The following is a 23,481-nucleotide window of genomic DNA, read 5'->3' as shown; positions in this document are numbered from 1 at the left end:
ATATCTACTATATCTGTAACTTGTTTAAATTCAATCAATCATTGATTGTTTCATTTATTTTACCTTCGGCCCCTGCCGCCCTGGATATCCTGGCAGCCCAGGAACTCCCAGTTTCCCCTAAAAAGAGAGATAGTTTGACTCATCTTGTACAAAAAACTTGTACAAGATGAGTTAAGAATATTTACTGATATTTTTTAAATCAATTTTGATTAGCATTCTACATGCTAACTTAGCTCTGTACCTTCTCTCCAGAAATACCAGAAGGGCCAGCTTCTCCTTGAGGACCCATCTGGCCTTTGGGCCCCTCAGGCCCATCTTCTCCTCGACCACCTGGAGCTCCATTGTCTCCAGCATCCCCCTTTGCTCCCATCTCCCCTTTGGCCCCTGTGAAACCATCCTCTCCCTGCAGACAGAATTAATTGACAAACAGCATGCATCTTGATCCGTGGAGGTTATATGATATTTTCAGACAACAAAACATTCTGAATGTGCACAGACTCTCTCACCTTTTCGCCTTTGCTTCCCTTTAATCCTCTGATTCCATCTGCTCCCTGTCAAACACCATGAAAAAAAACAAGCTAGAAGTCAACAAGAAAACAGAAAACACATGATATATCACTGGCTGTTCATGACATCTTCATGAGATGGCAAGCATATCAAATTGCTAGCATGCTTTGCCATTAAATCTGACTGACTGGCAGTGAAAACCATAATTATATGCTTAATTGTTTGGCTAGGTGGTGATGTCTTGGAAAAAAGTTATTTTTTCTAGAACTTCAAAAGCATTAGCCTTATTTTCAGATGGACAAATAATGTTATTCTTTTAATTTATTAAATGGGGCTTCCTCAACCAACAGAGAACCATGAAATTCCTCAGGTGATGTTAAAGCCAGAGGATCGGTGAAACTGAAGTCACAAGGTTTTTACACAATAGCAGGAATATTTCGTGTTTGCATTTCCTACCTTAACTCCTCGTTGTCCAGGGTATCCAACAGGCCCCTGCACTCCTAGAGGACCCTACAACACACACACATTAAAGGAACAGTTTGGGAAATACGTTGATTCGTTTTCTTGCTGAGAGTTAGATGAGAGGACTGATGCAGTTCCGTTGAATATGAAGCAGCCAGCAACCTGTTTAGCTTGACACAAGACTGGAAACAGGGGGAAACAGCTAGCCTGGCTCTGTCGAAAGGTAATAAAATCCACCTACCAGCACCTCTAAAATTCACAAATTAACGCATTATATCTTGTTTGTGGATATAAGTTGTGGATTTACGGGGAGCTGGGAGCACTTGGCAAGAAAGCAATTAAGCGTACTTCTCAAAATGTCAAACTATTCCTTTAAGATAATTGAAACCTTCCAGTTAACTGTAACAACGGCAACACAATATGCATGCATTGTACACAGACACAAATACGTGCATACAGACTCACCGGCAGTCCTTTTTCACCTGGAGTACCTTCTCTTCCAGGGTGACCCTGTTGACAAGAGGACATGTTCTGTAGTTAGGCATATAGCTGTGATGTTAAGTTTAGGATTAGGGACTAGGGAATGCATTATATCAATAAGAGTCCTCAAATGAGTACAAACATGCATGTACTTACTGGGGGCCCGTCATTTCCAGGTAAGCCCTGCATCCCTTTCTTTCCTTGAGGCCCCTGAGAGACAAAGATCAGTCATCTGTCACGACTCCTTCACCCCAAAGTGAAAAATCCAACTACAAGTGTCTTACCTTCTCTCCTGGCAGCCCTACTAACCCCTGAGGACCAGGAAACCCCTGTAGGAGAGATGGAGCATTAGTATTTCTGTGTATGCATTTATGCAATTGACTTATTTTTGTGTGTATCTGTTCTCAGCTCGTACCAGGATTCCAGGGTTGCCTTGCTGTCCAGGTGCTCCGATGTCTCCTGGGGATCCCTGTTACAAATAGGAAATGATGTCATGGGAAGTAATTTGCTATAAGGCTCTACTGTCTATTACCTTTATTATACTCACTATGTTTCCCTTTGAACCTTGAACCCCGTCAATTCCTCGAATGCCCTGTGAGGAGAGAAAGGAAGATGGTTAATGGAGGGGACTCATTTTTTTCCTCTGTGTCCTTGAGTGCACTCGTGTGGCCTCAATATCAAAACATGTTGGAAAGCACAGGAGCTTTTTAATACAAAATAATAGGACAGTGGAGGAGAATTAATATTTTTAAAAAGCAGACAGTGAGCTGCCAACTCTATACTGCATGTATTAATTCCCCTGCATGGGGTTTAATTTCTGGCTGTGGCTTTTTCTGTCAAATGAACCCTCTATTCCTAAAACATTTTTTCTTCTCCTGTTTGACTAAATAAAATATATAAGGAGGTTTTCCTAAGGCTTGTTACATGAGACTCCTGGGACAAAAACTAAAATGAAACTGAAAATGATCACCCATTGGTTTTGGTTCTACCACCTCTTTGCTTGGGGCGTTTAATGCTTAATTAATCAACACCAAGCATAAATATGTATTTTTTTAAATTAAAAGTGCTTCCTCTGTGTGCTATCAGATGCTAACAAGTGCTAACATATGTTTCTACAAGTGCAAACATACTGTAAGTTATGCAGACTAGAAGAAACTGCTTGAGGTGTTTGGAGATGTGATGTTGTATTTGGCATAGAGACAGTCATTTTCTCAGATGAGATAAGAATTACATAACATCATATTAACAAATGGAGAACTACAGTTACATCATGATTAGGCATTAATATGTGGCATCATCTGATAGCGACACCATAGCTGGTTTTATGTTGGTGGTGGGAAGAGCCTTATCTTTGCTGCATGGATAAACAAAGGCGAGATAGCAGGGTAATTACTGGTATCTAATGTCTTACTGTTGTCAAGGGTAGAGATTAATATGTGTGACTGTGAATGTTGTGTGTGTGTGCAGAGGTGGTATGTATGAAAAAGGGTAATTTTCACACTCACAGACTGGCCTGGCGGACCAGGACGACCTCTGGGGCCATTCAGACCTCTGGAACCCTGAAATACACATCACAGTTACATATGATGAGGTATACTTGCATGTAATTGAGTGTGTGCGCCCTTATACTTGTATCTTTGTGAGGACCAATTAAAATTTTTGATCTTGAGAAAGAGTGAGGACATTTTTGGAAAGTCTGAATATTTGTCTTTGGCACTGGCATATGGGACAAAACACACCAAACACAACAATACATAACAATACACAATAATTACACATTAAGGTAAGAAATTAAATTAAATCTTATAGTGACTAAGTGACAAGTGTTTTTATTAGTGACAAGTGGTATTAAAAGTGATGAGTGGATTGTTCTTCCACTGGCATGTGAGCCGTCATAATCATCACAACAATACATAATACACCTTACAATAAATGTAAGGCAAAGGCCAGTAGCTGGTTAGCTTAGCATGTAGACTGGAAACAGCGGAAACTGCTAGCTTGGCTCTATCCAAGGAAGCAGCCCCTCTATATTTCCTAAAATGTCCAACTATTCCTTTAAGGTTTAAATTTTGGGTAAGAGTTGGGGTTGGGTATGTAGAGTAAGGTTAAAGAGTAGGGAATGCATTCTGAGAGTCCTCATATGCTTAGATACACAGTGTGTGGGACTGTATGTGTGTGGTAGAATAACAGGCATAATTAAATATAAACTGAAATGAGTCATTGATTGTATATGTTTGTTTGTGTGTGTATTGATTGTGTATTGACACTTACAGCATCACCTGGTTGTCCTCTTGGCCCAGGTGGCCCCTCAGAGCCCTGTGAAAAACATAACAAAAACACAAACATTAATAAATACTGTACATACAGAGACACAAACTTGCATAAACACGAATACCCACAACTACAGTGACCTCTCACCTTTTCTCCTGGCTCTCCAACAGGGCCTGCAGGGCCCGGCTTACCCCTGTCCCCCTAAGAAAATACACACATGGAAGTTGGTAATCGGTATTATGAATTATCTGCTTAACACTACTCACCCATTCAGCCAGATAACTTACTTTATGTCCTTTGTTTCCAGGGAGACCTGGCAAGCCATCAAACCCTCTATCCCCCTGAGAAAAAAGAGACAGATTAGTTAATATTTTAGGAAGACAGAGCAGTCAAGTGAACAGTGTGACCGTGACATCAGTTCTTCTTCACCTTTGCTCCAGCCTCTCCTATTGCACCACGGCCCCCATCTGTACCCGCTCGACCCTAATAAACACACAAAAACAAGTTAGACATGGTAGATTCCTCACTGACATACTCTAAATATCTGAGTTATTGAGAAAAGACTATCTCATGGTCATTCTGTGGAACAACAAGATAATACCAGATTACAGAAGATGATATTTAAAGGGAAAAGACTGCAGTAAATAGTCTCACCCTTTTACCGAGTCGTCCATTCTGACCAGGGATACCTGGCTGTCCTGGAGGACCCTAGGGAGATAAAGGGGAAAAGAGAGCAGGTGACAGTCGAGCTGGTTCTCAAATGAGTTCCAGTGTTACACAAAGGAGTAGGGTGCTGAGTGTGTTGCCATGGCAACCAGCTGACTCACCGGTGGCCCCATGTCTCCACTGGTGCCCTTCAGCCCAGAGGGACCTGGTGCACCCTGGGAAAAAAAGTTTCTACATTTAGTTGTCTGTTTTGGGATCCATTGTCTGCATGTGTGTGTGTGTGTGTGTGTGTGTGTGTGTGTGTGTACTGTACGTGTACTGTATAAATCTACCTGATACTGGATTTTCCACTACAGTGAAGTTAATGACCCGTAACTTAATATGCAGCTATTGTCATGGTCTGCTTTTGTTTCCACTGCTTTGGAGGTGAGTTCCCGAACCTAATTTTTGTCACTAATCAGGAAGTGAATGCAACACGTTGTTTGCAACACAGCAAACATCACAATTAATAAAGAAGGACGTGCAAAGAAGTGTGTTAAAACAGGTGATATTCTGATTCACAATATCCGACGTGTGTTTTGTTGCCTTGTTATGCATTTGTCAGGCTTAACTGTAGATTGTTTTCATAGTGTTGGTGAGTACACTACCAGTTTAATTACATTCCCCAGTAATGTTCAGGCTGTGTAGGTATTTTTAAAATCTTTTAACATTTCTTATAGTAATCTATTTTTTCCACTAAGTAGCAGAGAAGCATGACCAAACGCTACATCGCTTTATTGTGCTTAATCTTGAAAAAAAAAAACACTCCGAAATGATTGCACAGCATTCTGCAGTCTGTTCTCCATTCTCAGATTATTCATCCTTCACCTGCACTTCGCTGTCTTCTGATTCAGGAGAAAATGAAGCAGCGGGGATACACACACACCAAACACCAAAATGAGAGCATAATGTGATCTCACTCACCAGTGGTCCAGACCTTCCCCTGAGGCCGAGCGGCCCTGGAGGTCCCTTCATAGCCAGCTAGAAGAGGAGGGGGAAGGAGTCAGACAGCGACTACTGCAGTAGTTCAACATCAGCTCTGTGTGTGTTTAAGAGGTGACAGCAATATTTCAGAAGTTTGTGTACCTTGGTCTGCTGCAGGATGGCCTGAGCCTGCGCCTCCTGCGCAGAAACCCCAGTACCTGTCTTTGGATCACCACCTGACTGGAACTGCACACACACACACACACACACACACACAAAAACACACACACACGCACACACACACACACACAAAAGATGTTTTTTTTTTTAAGTCAAACTCAATACCCCACCCAGTGGTCAATATGTAGCACTGATATTCAAGGCATAAAAAGGTGCAGACGGGTGAAGTTAAAGGAAAACACCACAGCTGACTGATTTGACACAAACATTGGACCAAACAAATATAACCATATCCAGTAACATACTGAGGGCTAAATTGAATGTTTGGCTGAACATTTTATTGACGCCTATATAGAATACATGTTTTGTATGGGTTCTGGAAAGTTAAGTGAGGGTCAGGTGATAGCCTTACTTGCAAAGTCAAACACATTTGTAACAAACCTGAGGCAGCCCATTTCTCAGTTACAACATTCAAATGTTCCCAGTAGCCCTGCGGCTCCTTTAAGGGTTAAAAGGACCAAATAACTGCCATAGCAACATCACTGCAGCTTGTAAGGCCTCAGGCAACACAGAAGAAGAATCTTTATCTAACCGGTATGAGCATGATGTTTCCTGGGGGACCTGGTATCCCATCAGCTCCGTTAAGGCCCGGCCGCCCTGGAGGGCCCTGAGAGGAGACAGAGGAGGACAGTTACAGAGAGATACCAACATGTGGTGGACTCAGTCACTAACACAGCAAACAGAGGACAGTCCTCACCAGTTCCCCGGGGTCTCCTCGAGGTCCTACTGGTCCTGTGATTCCAGGAGACCCTGGCTCTCCCTGCACACACAGACAAAAAACACAAAAAGCCAGCTGAGTTTGATGGAACCTATTTAATTGCAAGCTTTCATTTTCATATTAAAAGTCACTGTAGTTGTACTTGCGTCCGTCTTTCCCCAATACTGAAGAAAAATGTGTTTCAAGTGACATGTCATGCAGCAAAATTCACTAACCTCAGGTCCTGGAGGCCCGTGTGGTCCTGTAATCTGCGTTCCCTGCAGAAATTTGACAGAAATTAACTTTAAGGTGTAACCATTCATACCAGTGATACCAATTAAATTCAATACCTGACTTCCTGTACTGCTACCAGTCCTATACCTAGAGCCTGACCAATATAGGATGTTTCTGGCCGTGACTAATATTTGATAGTTTAACAGACCCAGTAAGAAATGTGAAGAAATGTGACCAAGATACGTACAGAGTGGAACTTTTAACTTTTGTATATTGTGATATAGGAAACTTCTTTCATCATATGAAATGCACTGGTGGCATTTTAATGCATATGACACTAAATTCCTTCCTTAAATTTTCTAGAAAATCAATTGAGAAATTGTTTATGGATAAAATAACCAGTCAGGAATGTCAGTGTTTGGTTTATTCATCGAATTAAACACCTGAAAAACCAAAGTACTTATTCACATTGATGCAAAAATCATATAAAATAATAAAATAATCCTAATCACTGATTTCAACATTGCCCACAATGTTCTAATACAACCAGAGATATTAAAGGGATAGTAACCACGATATAAATGGAACACAAGCAGTCGGTCTTAAATTATTTTCCAACCCTGCAACCCCGCACAGGACAATGAGTATAGATAGTAGATGAATGGAATATCTGATCAAAGAATAAGTAAACAAGACTAAGAATTTGACCAATCATTCGATGCCTTTCTTCTGGTACTTGACAGTTTTTGATACTCGATTCTGTAGACATGTTTCGTTGGTATTCAAAACAATTTAGAGGACCAATATCAAGCCCTCGTGTGGTTGTGTAGGTTTTTAAGTCTGTGTGTGTTTTCCTCACCACTCCCAAATAGCTTGGCTCTCCTTTCTGTCCTTTCTCTGGTATATCCTAATGAGAGGAGATGGATATGGACATATGAAGAGCATTAATGTAGATGAATAAGAGACACAGAGGGGTAGTTTTCTAGTCTCTACACAGGATTCATTTATGTAAAACTGCACAAACTCTTGGTGTGTGATAGTTTGGATGGTACCTGTGCATTAAGAGAGTACTCCCGTTCTCTCTCGGCCGGTCCATAGCGCTCATCGTATTCTTCTTCATATTCATACTCGTTCACATGGTAGTAACCTGTTGTGTTGTCATAGTCTTCATACTCTACTATCTGTCCAACAGACACACACACACAGATGAATAATGAGGGACAGAAAACGTCAGAGCCATAGCCAACTTCTGCTGAGTCTCACCTCATACTCAGTGACATTGGGACCTGCAGTCACCGTGGAAACAGAGATGTCATCATAAAAGTCACTGTAGTCAAACTCCTCAAACTCCTCGACCACATGTTTCTTAGGTGCTCTCTCCACCTGACAACCATAAAAGAATCAAAACAGATGACAAAAAGCCCCAAAAAAACAGACGATGCATGACGTAAGCACATGTAATGAACAGAAATGTAAGTTTTAGGGAATAAAGGATGGCTATTGAGATATCAGATTCACTTCCTCTAGTAGACCTGTGTGGCTGAGTACTCTGAGTTGCAAAAAGCCAATAAATACATGGCACAGCCCACCCATGGCATGGCTGCAGTTTAGTATTTTTATCTTAGCTCCTTCAGGCAAGCCTGTTTAAGAATGACGGCTTCTTCAGAGTGTTATTAGAATAAAGTGAGTGTCTACATTTCATGTTTTCCATTGGCTTCTTCCTGCCGATTGCATTTCTGGTGGTGTTACAATAAAACAACACAAACCCAACACAATAAACCAGGAATCTTGGGAGTGTTTTGAGGTGTAAGCCAGATGATAAATCAAACAGCAGCAGCCGAAGAGGATTTGAAACCTTTCCCAGGAGTATGGAGTATTGGCACAAAGAACCTGGCAAAGTATACTGGATCACAAAACCATGTAGTGTGTTTTAATATGGAGAGCAAAGGATACAGAGAAAGAGAGAAATAAAGTAAGAAAGAAAGGGTGAGAGCTCAGTGGACACTAGTAGCTTTTTATGATTTATAACTAAATTTTAAAAGTAGATAAGTATTATCATCATTTAGTTATCAGCATCAGTATACCAGCAGCAAGCAAATAAACAGCTGGAGGTGTACTGCAACTAATGGCAAGATATGTGTGTGTGTGTGTGTGTGTGTGTGTCTTTAACAGAGGGAAACAGAGATGTAGATACAATCCACACATGCAAATATTTACACTATAATGGCCAAATAGTGTTGAGCTAAATATCTGACTAACTCTCCATGCAGCAAATGTTTCTTCATAACCCAAAGTGATCTTTTAATTTATGTTACACAGATGATTTTCTAGTGTACATATATGCCTAAAAATAATTAAAACATTCGTCTTTTTGTCACATCTGCCTTCTAAACTGTCCATAAATAGCTGTAATAGCTTTCCTCTGACAAATGAAACCTTGGGGGCTCCTGTACCTTTAAAACGACAGTCTGGATTTACAACATTCAACACCTGAGATGCCTCACAGCGTGTGTTATGTGTGGAATGGGCCAGGTAGACTTTATCGGGATCCCATTGCTCTTTCTGTGTTCAAACTGACACGTGGTTCAACTCACTCTCTCTGCCTTCTGTGATTGGCTGTTAGAAGTCGACTTACTTCCTCAGCCTCTGTCAATATGCTGTTGTAGGGTAAAGGTGCGTCACAGTCTGGGATGTAGTCCTGACAGTACGTCTTTGCTGCTCTGGGGTCATCGACGATCAGCAGCTGCTGGATGTCTCCCTGTGTCACAATAACACACAGAAACAAAACTGAGCAAATCTGTGACTCTATATTAGTGAAACCGTATGATCATCAGGAACACACATGAAGTGACATCACATTATGGATGTCATCACTAGTCCTCACTGTACAATATGTCATTAATTACATGAAAGATATGTCATATGCATCTGTCTCCCATGTCTTTATCTTTGACTGTATGTGTTAATTTTAGTCAGATCAAAGTGACTGAACGGGCTGTTTTATCGTTGGTCTGCAGTTAATCGTCTCCAGAGCTTCAGTCTCAAGTGGCGCCAGCACTTTAAGCCCACTGACAGACACAAACTCTTTCTCCCTCTTGCTCTATTTTACACACCCACACACATGGAAGGGAGTCCAAGCCAAACATGGGCAGGGAGTTGTTCAGTTAAATAGATGGGCCACCTGAGATTGCACTGAAAACAAAGGTCAAAGTTCACACTTAAGATCTGTCAAAATGACCTAACACTGCCGAGGACACAACAGAAACAGAACTCATAAATGTCTACAAAGATTTTACACAGCTACAGATTTGTAGGGGATTTTTGTGAATAAATAAAACTCAAGGATTGGAGCAGAGGTAAAAGTGCAGTACAACCTCACAACCACTGGAGGGCAGTGTAAGGAGACAAGCCTTTATGTTTATTCATTTGTCACCATTTGATGGAGAAATCAAACAAGCAGCAACAAGCAGAGGCACTTCCTTACCACACACAAGGAACTTATTGTGTGTTCTCATTTGATGTATTTTTTGCCAAGTTTTTTTTTAACAAAAGTCAAATGAGTTTACACATAACAAGGTGGATGGTGTGGAGGTGATGATGATGGTTCTTTCTTTTAATATGTGCAAAAATGTGACAGTTTCACCTCCATTCACTTCATCTTTTGCCTTTAACCCCCTCCATGTCTTATTAAATAGCACTTACACATTAACACAAACATACAGTAAATGCACACACTCGCAGTCCTACCTCAAACACGTCTTCGTCCAGCAGTCGTGTCCCAAACACAGTAACGCCCTCAGTGCTGACGTGGGGGTCATGACCTCTGAGAAGGTCCAGGGTGTCCAGCTTGACACAGTCCAGGTAGAGAGTCACTACCTGGCCCTCCACACCGTAAGCTACTCTGTGCCACCTGGCAGGAAGGAGAGAAGAAGAAATTCACTTATTTTTACAACTTTTCTTTTATGAGAAGCTTTTGTGTCTAAATTTATTTTTAGAGTCCTGCGCCAGCCAAACCAGGGAAAGTTTGTCAAAATTTTAAAACAAAAGTGTGTGTATGGGTGCCTGTGTGTGTGTGTAGTTACCCACTTGCCATCAGCCAGGTTGATCTTTCTAAAGGTGGGGTAAAGTTCTGGAGGTGGCTGACCCTCATGGTTCTCATACAGGAAGACAGGAGAACGGCCGACTTCCACACCCAGCTGCTGTGTGCCCTGAGAGACATGGAGACACAGACGGAAAGGATAAAATGATAATGGGGAAGGTTGTTTTTATGTCAGACTACTAAAAATATACTCAGGTTCTCTATATTTGGAATACACTGTATGTTAGTCAGTGATTAGATTAGATTCAACTTTATTGTCATTACACATGTACAAGTACAAGGCACCGAAACGCAGTTTAGGTTTAACCATTAGTGCAATAAGCAAGAGCAGGATAAGTGTGTGCATAAATGCAGGATATTGAGCAGTATTATGAAAATATTTTACAAGTGGTACCTATGGGCATTATATACAGATGGCATTACTATAAACAGAAGTATACTGATGGATATGTACAATAATGAATTTGACTGGGCAGAACAGTAGTGCAATGAATATAAAGTAGTGCAATTTATGGAAATTTGCAAAACATTTTCCCATGTTGAGGACAACCTGTGATGCTGATCCCAGTAGAAGACTACATGGTTGGTAGGGAGTTAGTTTTTTGCTCAAGGTCAGTCTAGCATGTTAGTATGATGGATAGTTTTGCTGAATTATCAGATTAAAGGTTCCCTTTTTTATAACAAAATGTACAGAAGAGAGAACATGCCGAGAAAGCCGACAGAAAGCAGAGTTGTTAAACATTCAGCATGATGAGTGAAAGTTTGGTTTCAACATCCTGATGTGGCATGTATGATGCGTACCTGCGAGTCGTACAGGGAGAGGAGAAAGACCTGTGAGCCTTTCACAGCTCGAACTGTTGTCATCACTGAGAAATTCATAGGGAATGGCGAATCTGGAGGGAATGCACACATACGAAAAGCTCTCGATGACCAAATACATTCATATTTACACATTTTTATTGTCTCTAACACTACCAAGCCCACACGGAGTTATATTAAAACTTACCAGGGAAGAGTTGTTTGGTGGGTGCACTCAGTTGAATCTTCTTGTTGATCTTAAAGGAGAGGTCCGTCTCCTCTCGTCCCTCCCTGCTGGTGCACAGTCCTGCCTCCAACGACACACCCTCCATGTCCTCCGACAGCTCCAGGACCTTCAGGACATCAATAGGATCAACTGCAAAGAGACAAGAAACAGTATGACGGAAAGGATTGGTGGGTTTGATGATTAGCTGATCTGATGTTGCTCATCGTGGCATTCACCTGGCCAGCACCTTCATTGGTGAGGGTATCTACTGTAGGTCGTGCCTAGATGGTAACCCTGGATTTGCGAAACTCTTGCAAGATTTGTACGCGTTGTTTCTCCAGAGTGTCTGCAAATCCATGGTTACCATCTAGACACAACCATCTACTGTATGCACAGAGCAGCACTTCATTCAAGGTTTAAGCTACTGAAAGAAAAAAGCCAAGTTTATTGCCCTTTCAGTGATTTGACACGGTCAAACTGCAGCAGCAAAAAATGGTAATATCTGTGCTTGTTAATGTGTGTGACAACTAAATCCTCTGAGTTTCCCACTTCCCATTCTGAAAGAGCCTTTAGTCAGGGCTGCCTTTGCCAGCTTTCTGTCCCAACCCCAGCTTTACAGAGCGCCTGTGGGAGCCCTAAGTCACCACATCAGGAACATTTTATGACGCAGAAAACAAAGAAAACAAGAAAAATGCTCTCACCCAACGCACTCATCGTCACACTTCAGCACAGCTTGCATACAAGAAATAAGATACAGCTAAAAGCCAGTGAGTAAAAGTATCTTTTAAGTTGATTCTTAAAGCTATCGTTGGACTGCGATAATTGAATAAAAGTAGGGAGGGAGTTTTATAATTTTGCCTTGGCCACGGACAAAGCTTTTTCACCATATGACTTTTTGTTTAACTGAGGGATACCACACAGGGAAGATGCTTGTGTGAAACCAAAGTATAGAGAGGAAATAAAACCTTGAACAGGAATCAGAGGGTCTGTAACCTCTGTAATGACAACTGTCTGGGAGATGAGTATCACATTTTGTTTGAATGTAAGCATGAGGATAATAATAATAATAATAGAAAGAAGTACTTGCCAGTATCATTCAAACCGTCCATCTGTTTAAATTAATTTTGTTGTTACAGTTGGATAAGATAAGGAATAAGGTAAATTTGGTTACCTTTCTTTAAAGTTAATTTATGTTGTACTTCATTCCTGCCTGCATTGTTCTGTTAAGATTGCATGGTATATTTTGTTTGTACTCCACACCATGGTCTTGAGTCAATAAATCTGAATCAGAGTTGCAGTGGCCGAGACATGAGGGCATAAATGACTGAAATTTGAAAAGGCGGAAATAATGTCGAGTTGATTAAAACCTGATTGACAACTGCATTATCTGTTTATCAGGATACCTCAGAGTGTATTATCACACTTATACCATGGCCACTTACCACAGGCACAGATCAATTTCTCCAGAGAGTGTTTGTTGGTAAGTTGAGTACTGCAAGTACTGGTTACTTTTAATTGAACATACTTTGTTCACTGATTTAGAACAGTGGTGAGATTGTTGACCAAACTATATTTGAGAAGACCTGCTATCCTTATTTTTAAAGCTGCACCAATCAATATTGTTAATATTAACAATGGATCAAACATGGATCTACAGAGCTTTTTAGCCTCTTTTAGCTCATTTTTGGAGTTTTCTGACTCAAAACTGATCATTTTCCGTAAATGTACGTAACTGTTTCATTTTGCGTGATGTTACCTCTGTGACATGTGGGTGATACTGGCCCTATAATTAAACTACCTTGTAAACAAACTAATGAAATACTTAGTCAGACCATATGCTATTTGTCTGTCTCTCTCTCTCTCTCTATCACTGCGTCTTTCTTTCTAGGACACATACTTGTTGCAGAAGCTTGATGTAATCACATGATAACGCCCATCTTGGCGCTGACACATGCAACAGTCTGCATCACACAATAAAGACTAATAACCAAGGGCAATAAAGAATACATGTGTTCTGACGATGGCTCAGCCCGAGAGCACACACACAGACACACACAGAGACACACACAGAGACACACACAGAAACACAAGAGACATTTGGAAATCTAAAGATGCGGATCCAGAGTTGTGGCTTAAGCAGAAATGCATATCATATGTACGCACACATTCTTTTGAACACTGTGGACACAGTGGTCGCAAAGATCTGTGAGATGGACTAAGTAGAAAAAGATGGGATGTTAAAGACAAGACTGGGGGAGAGACAGGAGAGAAATGTGAACCATATTGAAAGTGAAAAGGGAGAGAAGGGGGTAAAGAGGGAAAATAGAGGAAATAATAGATGGTAGGGGAGAGGAGGGCAAGTCTCTACTGGTATGGCTTCTTTTCACACGTATTTCTGAGGCTTACGTAACCCCTCCATCTGCCTCGCACCTTTCAACACACACACACAGTCACACACACGTGCATGTGTATGCACACAAGAGGTTGGCATAATGTCTGAGTCTAAGTGCCAGATGCATTTGTCACCCATTTTTTCATTTTGTCCGTCTGTTTGTCCATCTGCCTGTCTGCCAGCCTGCTTGCTGGCATTCTGTAGGCTTCTAATTCTGTTTTTCATGTGCAGGGCATCATGTTACTTACTGATACAGCTAATACTGTGCTATTCAATAACAGACTGCTACCCCCACAGTGTAAGAAGGAGTGCTACCACAGATCCTTGACAGCAGTCAGACTTTTTAACACTAGCATAACATAATGTAACACTGTTGTTGTCTGTCACCATGACCCACCACTCACAACATCACAGTTACTTTGCACTATTTATTCATATTTATAAACATATTATATTTATACATATCATTATATTATTATATTTATATGCATATTATACATATTATTTCTATTCATATTATATATATATATTATCATATTCATACATTTTTATACACATTATTCATTATATCATACTGTGCAATTATGCTTTATATATAGCAAGCATTTATATATGTATATCATATCATATATGATATAATTATATATATATATCAGTCTTTATATCCCTATATATATATATATCCTTATACTGTATATATCCTCTACATATATATCCGTTATATTAGTAAATACTGTGCAACTATCCTGTGAAGGGTACATAGTTTTTATTATTTTTATTTTTTATTGTTATTTTATTTCTATTTTTATTTATCACTCAATCACTCTTTTCCTCTACTTTTGACTCCTGAGCTGCTGTGACAAGTGAATTTCCCCAGTGTGGAATCAATAGTTATTCTTAAAACTCCCTGTGATTATTATTGCTTTATGGGCTGAGAAACATGACATCTAGGAGTTTTGTTTTCAGTGATTTGTGCTATGATTCCTCACTGCAGCTTCAGTGTTGATGATGTCATGCATGACACAAAACGTACTCTGAGTGACCAGAAAAATAGAAACACCTGTACAATGTAATACAACAGTCCTGCAGTGTGATTACCTCGCTTACAGTAAGTAAATATTTTTTTTGTCGAGACTACTACTGTTTACTACTACTGAGTTTTTTGTGTTGATTTAATTCTGTGGTACAGTGTAAAGCTGCATTGTGTGGTTGTGTTGTACTGGCCAGCATTATGTTGACAGTTTCATATTTTGTACATTTCAGTTACATAAATGGAGGAGCAAAGACATTAGAAAAACCTTAAGATATAATGTGATCCAATAGGATATCACACACTTCTACCTCAAAAATGACCACGTCAACAAGCCATGTCTATTAATCTGTACACATTTAATAAATAGTGCACATTGTTTATGTCTCAATGTGGTTATGCGATGTCCTGACGTTGCTGTTTTGCTTTTGTTTTATGTGAGCTCACCAAAACAAAATTATTGAATCTTGTTTTGGGGGAAATTCTGAAGCAACACATCCAGAATTAAAGTTGGGAACAACGCATTTTAACCGAGCACTACTAAACCATGTGAACGTTGCTAAATGTGTACATGTTTTTATCTACTCAGTGACCCCGTCCCTCCGTAGGACAGTAATTAGGGGTTTTATTTTTCTGGTCAAATGTTAGCATGACTAGCTGCTAACATGCTTTTCTTAAAGCCATATTTAGGCTACAAGGTAGCTCCTGGTGATCACACGTTAAAGCCATGTTTAGACTTAAGGTGACACTACTCCTGACACTCAAGTAGTGTGTACAAGAAGAAGGGTTTCAGTCATACATACCAAGAAATGATGGGCAGCAGAGGACAAGACAAGACATGGAAACTTTGCTCTTACTTTATATGCCCTTAAAAACATCAGGCAATGTTTCCCTATGCTGTTGATTCATAGTATGTACAAGCACAAAACAACATCCACATGATGTGCACGTACACACACACACACACACACACACACACACACACACACACACACACACACACACACACACACACACGCGCGCTACATATATTGTGCTGTACATACATTGTTCTGGTCTCCATCAGTTGCTGCTGTCCTGAGGCTCTAAACTGTGGTGTGAGGAGCACCATGATCAACATGCACACACATGCAGAGCATGTCAAATGTAAGCTTCAACATAAAGTAGAGTGACACTAGTTTGAACGGAAAGATCCACAACAAGAATGAACTATTCAGCTACAACAGTGAAACAGATAGATAGATAGATAGATAGATAGATAGATAGATAGATAGATAGATAGATAGATAGATAGATAGATAGATAGATAGATAGATAGATAGATAGATAGATAGATAGATAGATAGATAGATAGATAGATAGATAGATAGATAGATAGATGGATGGTACTTCCACCTGACAGAAAAGAATATACACTTATCACTTCATTTTCAATATTATTTCCATGCATCTCCTACTTTCCTACAAGTATTGATGGCATTTATTAATTTTTTAAAACATAGAATCAACTCGGGGAGGGTGGTTGTAATATTATTACGTGCTGAGGGCGGCCCTACTAGCCTAAAAGTTTTTTTTAACACTTAGCATTTCCCTTTCTCATGAACATATCTGTAATTTTGGGTTCGCTCACTTTAGGTTTTACCTACAAATACAGGCTTAGAGACTAATCAGTTTGCTTGTTTACAGCCTGTGTGATCTTCTGACCACTTGTCTTTCTTTGCCCATTGAACTTGCTGTTGCAATGTTGCCGAGATAGCAGCAGTTATTTTGATGAGTACATTGTTAGAACTGATTATAACTGAATAACTGAAATGATGGCCAAAACTAGAAAAATAAGATCCAAGTTCTGATAAAGTATTCTTTAAAGTGTTGACGTTCATATTTACAGTTAGGGCTTTGAGGGTGTTTACATTCATATTGGGTGAACAATGTAGGACTCGTAGCCATTTTCATACAAAGTTCTCCAATTTTAGGACCACACAGCAGGGCAATAATCCTAATCATACAGACAAGGTTTCCAAGGAGTTTTAATGACAAAATAGTGGAATGTTATGACAGTCCAAGTCAGTCACCTGACCAAAATTCAACTAATGATGTGTTTCACCTGACCTGCAGAAGACCAGACTGAAGACAAAAATCCCTCGAAACAACCAAGAAATTAAGATAGCAGCAGTACAGACCTGAAAGAGCACTACCATTATCATAGCCATTGACTGCAATTTATGACAAATACTAACAATTTACTTAAGTTTATGTTAATTTGCCCAGTTACTTGTTATCCCTTACAATTGGGACCAATGTATGAAAGGGGAAACAATTCCAACACATTTCATCTGGTGTGACTGTGAACACTCTCAAATGAAAGCCAAAAAGCCAACACTTGATCCCCTTGAAGTATTTTTACATTTTAAAATCCAGTGTGCTGAAGTTCCAATACTGATTCAGTTACCACATGTTAGATTTCAGATCCGATACCAGTGCTCTCTCTCCAAATCTAACCACATTGTGTGGATCACGTTTATGTAAGGTATGTAACTGATAGCGGAAACAGTGAATTATATGACATTGACAAAGAAACTGTATTTAATGTGGATCATCTATGACCAATACCTGATCTGATTAACAATGTCTAGATGCCTAATTATAGATGTATGGATGGATGGACAGACATTGCAAGTGTTGATCTGTTACAAAATGCTGGGTGATATAAATGTGAAGCAGTGAAGTGTAAGTGGAGGCCACTGTCTTTTATCTTGATTTAGAGGTCCATCTCTGTTTAAGGTTCCACATTTATACATACAGGACACACAAATTAGTGGAGCAGTGAAGCAGACGCACAGACACAAACAACACACAGACAATTTATTGGGTACCACATTGGAAACATTGATTTTCTGGAAACCAGATGTGTGTCTGTGTTTATGTGTGTTTATGTGTGTGTGTGTGTGTGTGTGTGTGTACTGTATGAGTGAAGACTGGGTGGACTGGGAAGTGCTTTTTTGTGTACATGTGTGGTTGTATGTGTGTGTTTGTGATTAGTCTGTCATTAACTCAGTAATGGCAAAGAATGCAATAACATGCCTTTTGCAGAAACAAGAACTAATGTTTAGTTGGGGCTCCAACACTGCTGCACCAAAATACACACACACACACACACACACACACACACACACACACACACACACACACACACAACAGACATCACACCAGGTTCAAATCCCCCACAGAGGATTTGCCCCCGGAGCCTGTCATTACAGTCCTTTGCCTCTTTTACTCTTTCTCCTGCAAACTCTCTCTTCCGGCCACTTTTCTCAATATCTCAAACATCTGACATGACTCTCCTCAGAGACTACATCAGGAGAATAAAAAAAGAGGGAGATGAAAACCAGAGGAGAAGAGACAAGAAGGAGAAATAGGATGGAGGGACCATATGTTTTCTTTCCTCCCAGTTCAGCTGGCTCTGATCAAAGAAACACTGGATATTCTCTCCTGCTGTCTGATACACACACATTAGTCTGTGCATACAGCACACACACATACACACACACACACACACATTTATTTACTTAGGTGAATCCTTAATATCAGTGACAGAGAGAGGGAATAAGAAGCTAACAGACAGGCAGACATGTGCTGCTTATCTCCTTCTAGGAATCTGTGGCACGCATGTTGAAATCACACATCATCTCAAGTCTCAACATCTCATTCGTAATCTTCTCTCCTCTTGATCCAAATGAACAACGAAGGGTGTCACATACATTCATTCCACTCTTCCTCTCAAACACAGATCAAAGACTGCATCAATATTTGTCAGTCACAGGGCTCCAAGTCTTCTCGGACAGTTAGACATTGCTTTTTGTGGCTCTGTGCTCTATTATTGTTGGGTGTTGCGTCATATAGTGACTTTGATTTTGGAGAACAAAGAATGAGCTTATTTTCAAACATAAGAAAATTTATAGCACACAGGCCTACTATAAACATGATGATGATGAGCATTTTATTAATGTGCTTTTTTGAGTATTTTCTGTTGGAAAATTGTTCGATATACTAGAAGTTAGCAGTTTACTGGACAGCCAAGTGTGCAGCAAATGGTGACTTCACTTAATCAGAGAAATTAATTTAGATAGCAACACTTGACTACAGTGAGAGCTGCACGGGCAAAATAATAGTTGTGCTTTATGAATTTGCAAGCTCAACATCAAGCAAACAGTCAATCACATACTGCAAAGACACATATCCGCTCTTTCATACTTGTAGTCCTGATTATAACAATTATCTCCGGTATCTTCTGCGGCTGGCCAAAAAGTTATTGTTCTGATTGTTCCACAGTACCACCTTATTGAAAAAGGTTCTGTACCTGATAAAATATTTCTAAATAAAACCCTGACAGTGCAGTAAATAGTATTTAATGATGAAATGAAACGCTGAGTATCACTAGTAATAAAAGAACTCTTTCTGAATACTAAGCCAGATGGTTCATTTGGTTACTTGTGGGAACAACCAAATAAATAACCAAAGAACCACCTACTACCACTTACTGAGCAGCCCAGTTACATGACTTGCTCCGTACATTAACTGACTACTGCTGCTCTTCTACCTGATATTTTTTCTGTCAGTTGCTGGTCAGTGGCTGTGGCTGCATTACAAGTTAAAAAAACACAGAGGTATCAGTCAATTTGAACTGTTAACTGATCACCACATCTCTGATTAACAGCTTTGTACATATTCAAGTCAATTCAGTCTCATATTTATTCAGACAGTGTTAAACGTGGCTCAATCAGTTTATTCCCATTGGTGGGTTTTGTTTTTGCCCTAAATTAATTGAGATGGCTTTCTGACTGGGCTGGGAAAGGCCGAACAGAGACACTACACCAGAATCAACTGTATTTGTTGTAAACTAGGAGAAATCTGACTTCAATTATAACAGGGTACAATATAAAATAAATAAATAATAATAGATAAATAGTACTAACTCCACAAGTGTCTATTGTGTCAAAACCAAGAGTCTATAGCCATGCTAGTGGCTCTGTGAGGCTGTACTTAGTCACAGCGGTGCTTTGAACTGAATGCTAACATCAGCATGCTAACATGCTCACAAGCATGCTGATATTTCATCCAATTGTAGCGCAAATTTTAACAGAATTTCCAGAAAATCGTCAAAAGAAAATGTGAATGATTGTGTGTTTCTATCCACTACTGTTATGTGAAGATTAGGAGTAGAGCACATTGAGATAAACAGTCCCAGTCTCAGTCCAGGAATGTTCTATTTTAGAAAAGGTTTCAGTCGTAGTCATCTGGACACTGTTTTCAGAATCAAGACGTTTCAGCTCCCATCCGGAATGGGAGCTGAAACGTCCAGATGACTACGACTGAAACCTTTTCTACGATTAACCACTAAACAAGAAGACAGTGCAATGAGATGACGTAATAAAAAGAGTGCCAGTCAAACCTCCAATGCTGGAAAACAATGTAGAAAAGTGGTGGAAATATGGCATTTATGTTTATTTCATGTATTCATTTGAGGAACGTACAGTCTCCTCATCAGTCCACACAGATCTGATATTTTCCTACTTCAGTGAAAACTTCAGTGGACGTTTAAGTCACATGTTTCATTTACGTCATGATTTAGCACTAAAAACAAAGTACAGCTGAGGATGATGGGAATGTCATTAGTTTTGCACATATTTGGTCATAAACCTAAGTATTGGAAACATTAACATTTTGACCTGATTATGGCCCAAGGATAAAGTTAAGGGATCACCAAATGTATTAATTTTTTTCCTGTGGTTAATAAATGTCTGTACAACATTTCATGGCAATTCATCCAATAGTTTAATAGTAATAGTAGTTAAGACATTTCACTCAATGCCACAAATATCAACCTCATGGTGGTGTTAGAGGAAAAGTCAGGGTATCACTAAAGTCATTAGGCTTCATCCACTAGGGACCATTAATGCCTGTACAAAATTTCATGGCAATCCATCCAAAAGTTGTGGAGGTATTTCAGTCTGGACCAAAGTGATGGACCCACCAACTGACAGACTGCCATTTTCCCCTCCAGAAAAGTGTTATTGAATTCTGTATAGACTTTAAAGAGAGTTGTTTCTATTACAAAGATTATTCTTTTCATGTTAAAGAAGTTTCAATGTTGAACAAAATGTGCTTACTTCCCATATGAATCAATAGAAATGCAACAAGGTTGTATCATTGCTAAAAAGAGCTTAATAAGGAAGCTGTTTGTGCTCATGGGTTACAAACTCTTACATATCACAGCACACTTACTTATATACTTATATTTTCCATCTAAACACATTTGCGTTCATGCTTCATTGCGTTATCATTTTGTCACTTCTGTTCTGAATGTGTGTTGTGAGGAATGCCTTCACACATGCTCATAAGTGACCTAAAAACCTCATTTAAACAATTCTGCTCAAACTGTCAATTACAAGGACCACTCTCATCAATCACTGGAGAAAAACCTTTCCAAATATATCATTTGAGCAGCAGCAACTCCACACATGTTGTTTTGGTAAGTTGAGGGAAGCATTACCCCCTCTGCAACAGTACAACCAAAAAAATCAAACATAAACAGAAGGTTGAATGTTTTCTTTCACCTGCATTTTGTTCTTTCCTAAACATACAAGAACACACACAGATATCATCTCTTTGTCTCTTGTCTGTCTCTTGTCTCTCACGATGCTCCTGGACACACAGGAGTGCATGCATTGACACAACAATAGATGGATTAAAAAAGATTCATTCAATTATTGAGCAATATCCAACTTTGGACTTTCATTTCTTTGTCTTAATTTCTCTCAGCAGAATCTCCATTTCAGATTCTGCCCTCATTGTGTCCTTGTAGTTATTTAAAGTATCCAACATATCCTGGAGGGGATTTAACAGGGACTACAGGTTAGCAGTAAGTAGTAAGGCTAGTTGTAAAACAGGACCAACTCCAAAAACATATGCACCATAAACACTGTATTTCACTAATATTTATCTAAAAGGAAGCAGGGGTTAAGTACTTCTTTACCATCACAAGGACCTGGGTTATATTCCTGGTAGTGATACCTCCATCTTGGTTGTGCATTTCAATAAACATGACTGTCAGTGTGTGTGAACTCAAGGTGCACTTACTAACTTCTTCAGAGTTTTTAACTCACAGTCTTCATCAGCAAAAAATAGAAGATGAGTGACAATGTTTGTGGGTGGGAAGCCATGTGTGTGTGTATGTCATTGGACTAACATTTGCCGATTAGCACTAAACACTAAACAACTAAAGTACAGCTAAGTTGTTAAAATTTATCTTAAAGAGAACCCAAATGTCTGTACAGAAATTTCATGGCAATCCATCCTAAAGTTGTGGTCTGACTGACCGACCAACATTGCCAACCCTTGAGCCACACCGCTAGCGTGGCTAAAAATATCTAAATAGATGATTTCCACACTGAATCACATGTGGTAGAAAACTGCTACTGTTGTGCCTCTGGCTATATCCAACTTGGTGATGTTTCCCATCATATGTTAAATCAAAAACACCTGATGTAACATCACTGTTTGATTTGTGGCCAGAAGCAATTTTTTAAATTTTCATCCATAAAATCCAGATTATTATTATTCTTTTAACCTTTAAACGTTGTGCTAGGGTTCAAATAGAAAGCTTATTTGTTGTTGTTGATGCCAGACAATGAAATATAAGCAACACACACCGCAGAGGTGAGGTAGGTATCTTCTACTTAGTAATGTGTTTACCTGGTGGAGAGCCTCACCAGATACAGATACTACTGTAGTTTTGGAAGAAACTAGATCAGAATGTAGCAGAAAGGCTTTAAACTAAACATATATGGATTTTTCTACCTTACATTGGCAACCAGGTGATTTTAGAATCAGTTTTTTGAGTATTGAATACTTTGAAAGCAATAAATAGCGATGGTCATGCTTATAGCTACCTGAGCGCACAAGTTACATACAGACAGTGAGCCAGGTAAGTGCCTGAAACACCTTAGGCCAGACCATGACATGCTTGACCGTAACTTGACCACATTGCTCAGATAACTAGGATCATAATTCACACCAAACCTGCTGACAGCCAGGTGTGTGATCGCATTTGACAGTAAGCAAAAAATCAAGAGTAACATGTAACTGCAGACAGTTTAATAATGGGTGTTATGAAAGAGTTTGTCGAGTAACTGAGTAAAGAGAAATATAAGAGGAAAATGGAAGTACGCATTAAACTGTGTGTATGTGTGTGGGAGTATGTGTACAAGTTTGTTTTTCTGTGTATCTGTTTTTCTCTTTACCAGGACGTTTTTTTACTAATAAATTCTTATTTACAAGAATGTGTTCTCTGACAGCCAGGTGTGAGATGCTATAGGGTTCACACCCTGACCTAGTTTGACCCCAGATGACCCTAAAG

General features: G+C 39.6%; 1 protein-coding gene across 2 annotated transcripts in view; it reads right to left on the bottom strand.

Annotated features, from left to right (window-relative positions):
* The window catches only part of LOC122873184 (collagen alpha-1(XI) chain-like), a 47,235-nt gene that overhangs the window by 16,375 nt on the left and 7,379 nt on the right, over window positions 1–23,481 (bottom strand). For both annotated transcript variants that reach the window (XM_044189576.1, XM_044189575.1), the window contains exons 2-30: window positions 11,626–11,793; window positions 11,421–11,512; window positions 10,607–10,728; window positions 10,268–10,430; window positions 9,156–9,278; window positions 7,784–7,903; window positions 7,573–7,701; window positions 7,380–7,427; window positions 6,523–6,564; window positions 6,287–6,349; window positions 6,122–6,196; window positions 5,512–5,595; window positions 5,350–5,406; window positions 4,548–4,601; window positions 4,375–4,428; window positions 4,150–4,203; window positions 4,008–4,061; window positions 3,868–3,921; window positions 3,721–3,765; window positions 2,955–3,008; window positions 1,997–2,041; window positions 1,865–1,918; window positions 1,734–1,778; window positions 1,606–1,659; window positions 1,435–1,479; window positions 964–1,017; window positions 507–551; window positions 242–403; window positions 64–117 (exon numbers count right to left, since the gene is read on the bottom strand). In XM_044189576.1, the coding sequence (XP_044045511.1) occupies window positions 64–117; window positions 242–403; window positions 507–551; window positions 964–1,017; window positions 1,435–1,479; window positions 1,606–1,659; window positions 1,734–1,778; window positions 1,865–1,918; window positions 1,997–2,041; window positions 2,955–3,008; window positions 3,721–3,765; window positions 3,868–3,921; window positions 4,008–4,061; window positions 4,150–4,203; window positions 4,375–4,428; window positions 4,548–4,601; window positions 5,350–5,406; window positions 5,512–5,595; window positions 6,122–6,196; window positions 6,287–6,349; window positions 6,523–6,564; window positions 7,380–7,427; window positions 7,573–7,701; window positions 7,784–7,903; window positions 9,156–9,278; window positions 10,268–10,430; window positions 10,607–10,728; window positions 11,421–11,512; window positions 11,626–11,749 (2,169 nt within the window). In that variant the 5' untranslated portion in view covers window positions 11,750–11,793. The remainder of the gene's footprint in view (window positions 1–63; window positions 118–241; window positions 404–506; window positions 552–963; window positions 1,018–1,434; window positions 1,480–1,605; window positions 1,660–1,733; window positions 1,779–1,864; window positions 1,919–1,996; window positions 2,042–2,954; window positions 3,009–3,720; window positions 3,766–3,867; window positions 3,922–4,007; window positions 4,062–4,149; window positions 4,204–4,374; window positions 4,429–4,547; window positions 4,602–5,349; window positions 5,407–5,511; window positions 5,596–6,121; window positions 6,197–6,286; window positions 6,350–6,522; window positions 6,565–7,379; window positions 7,428–7,572; window positions 7,702–7,783; window positions 7,904–9,155; window positions 9,279–10,267; window positions 10,431–10,606; window positions 10,729–11,420; window positions 11,513–11,625; window positions 11,794–23,481) is intronic.

This window comes from Siniperca chuatsi, linkage group LG3, assembly GCF_020085105.1.
Source record: "Siniperca chuatsi isolate FFG_IHB_CAS linkage group LG3, ASM2008510v1, whole genome shotgun sequence".
In the NCBI taxonomy this organism is placed as follows: Eukaryota; Metazoa; Chordata; class Actinopteri; order Centrarchiformes; family Sinipercidae; genus Siniperca; species Siniperca chuatsi.
Note: the sequence above shows the minus strand (reverse complement) of the source record. Positions and strands in the feature narration are given on the sequence as shown.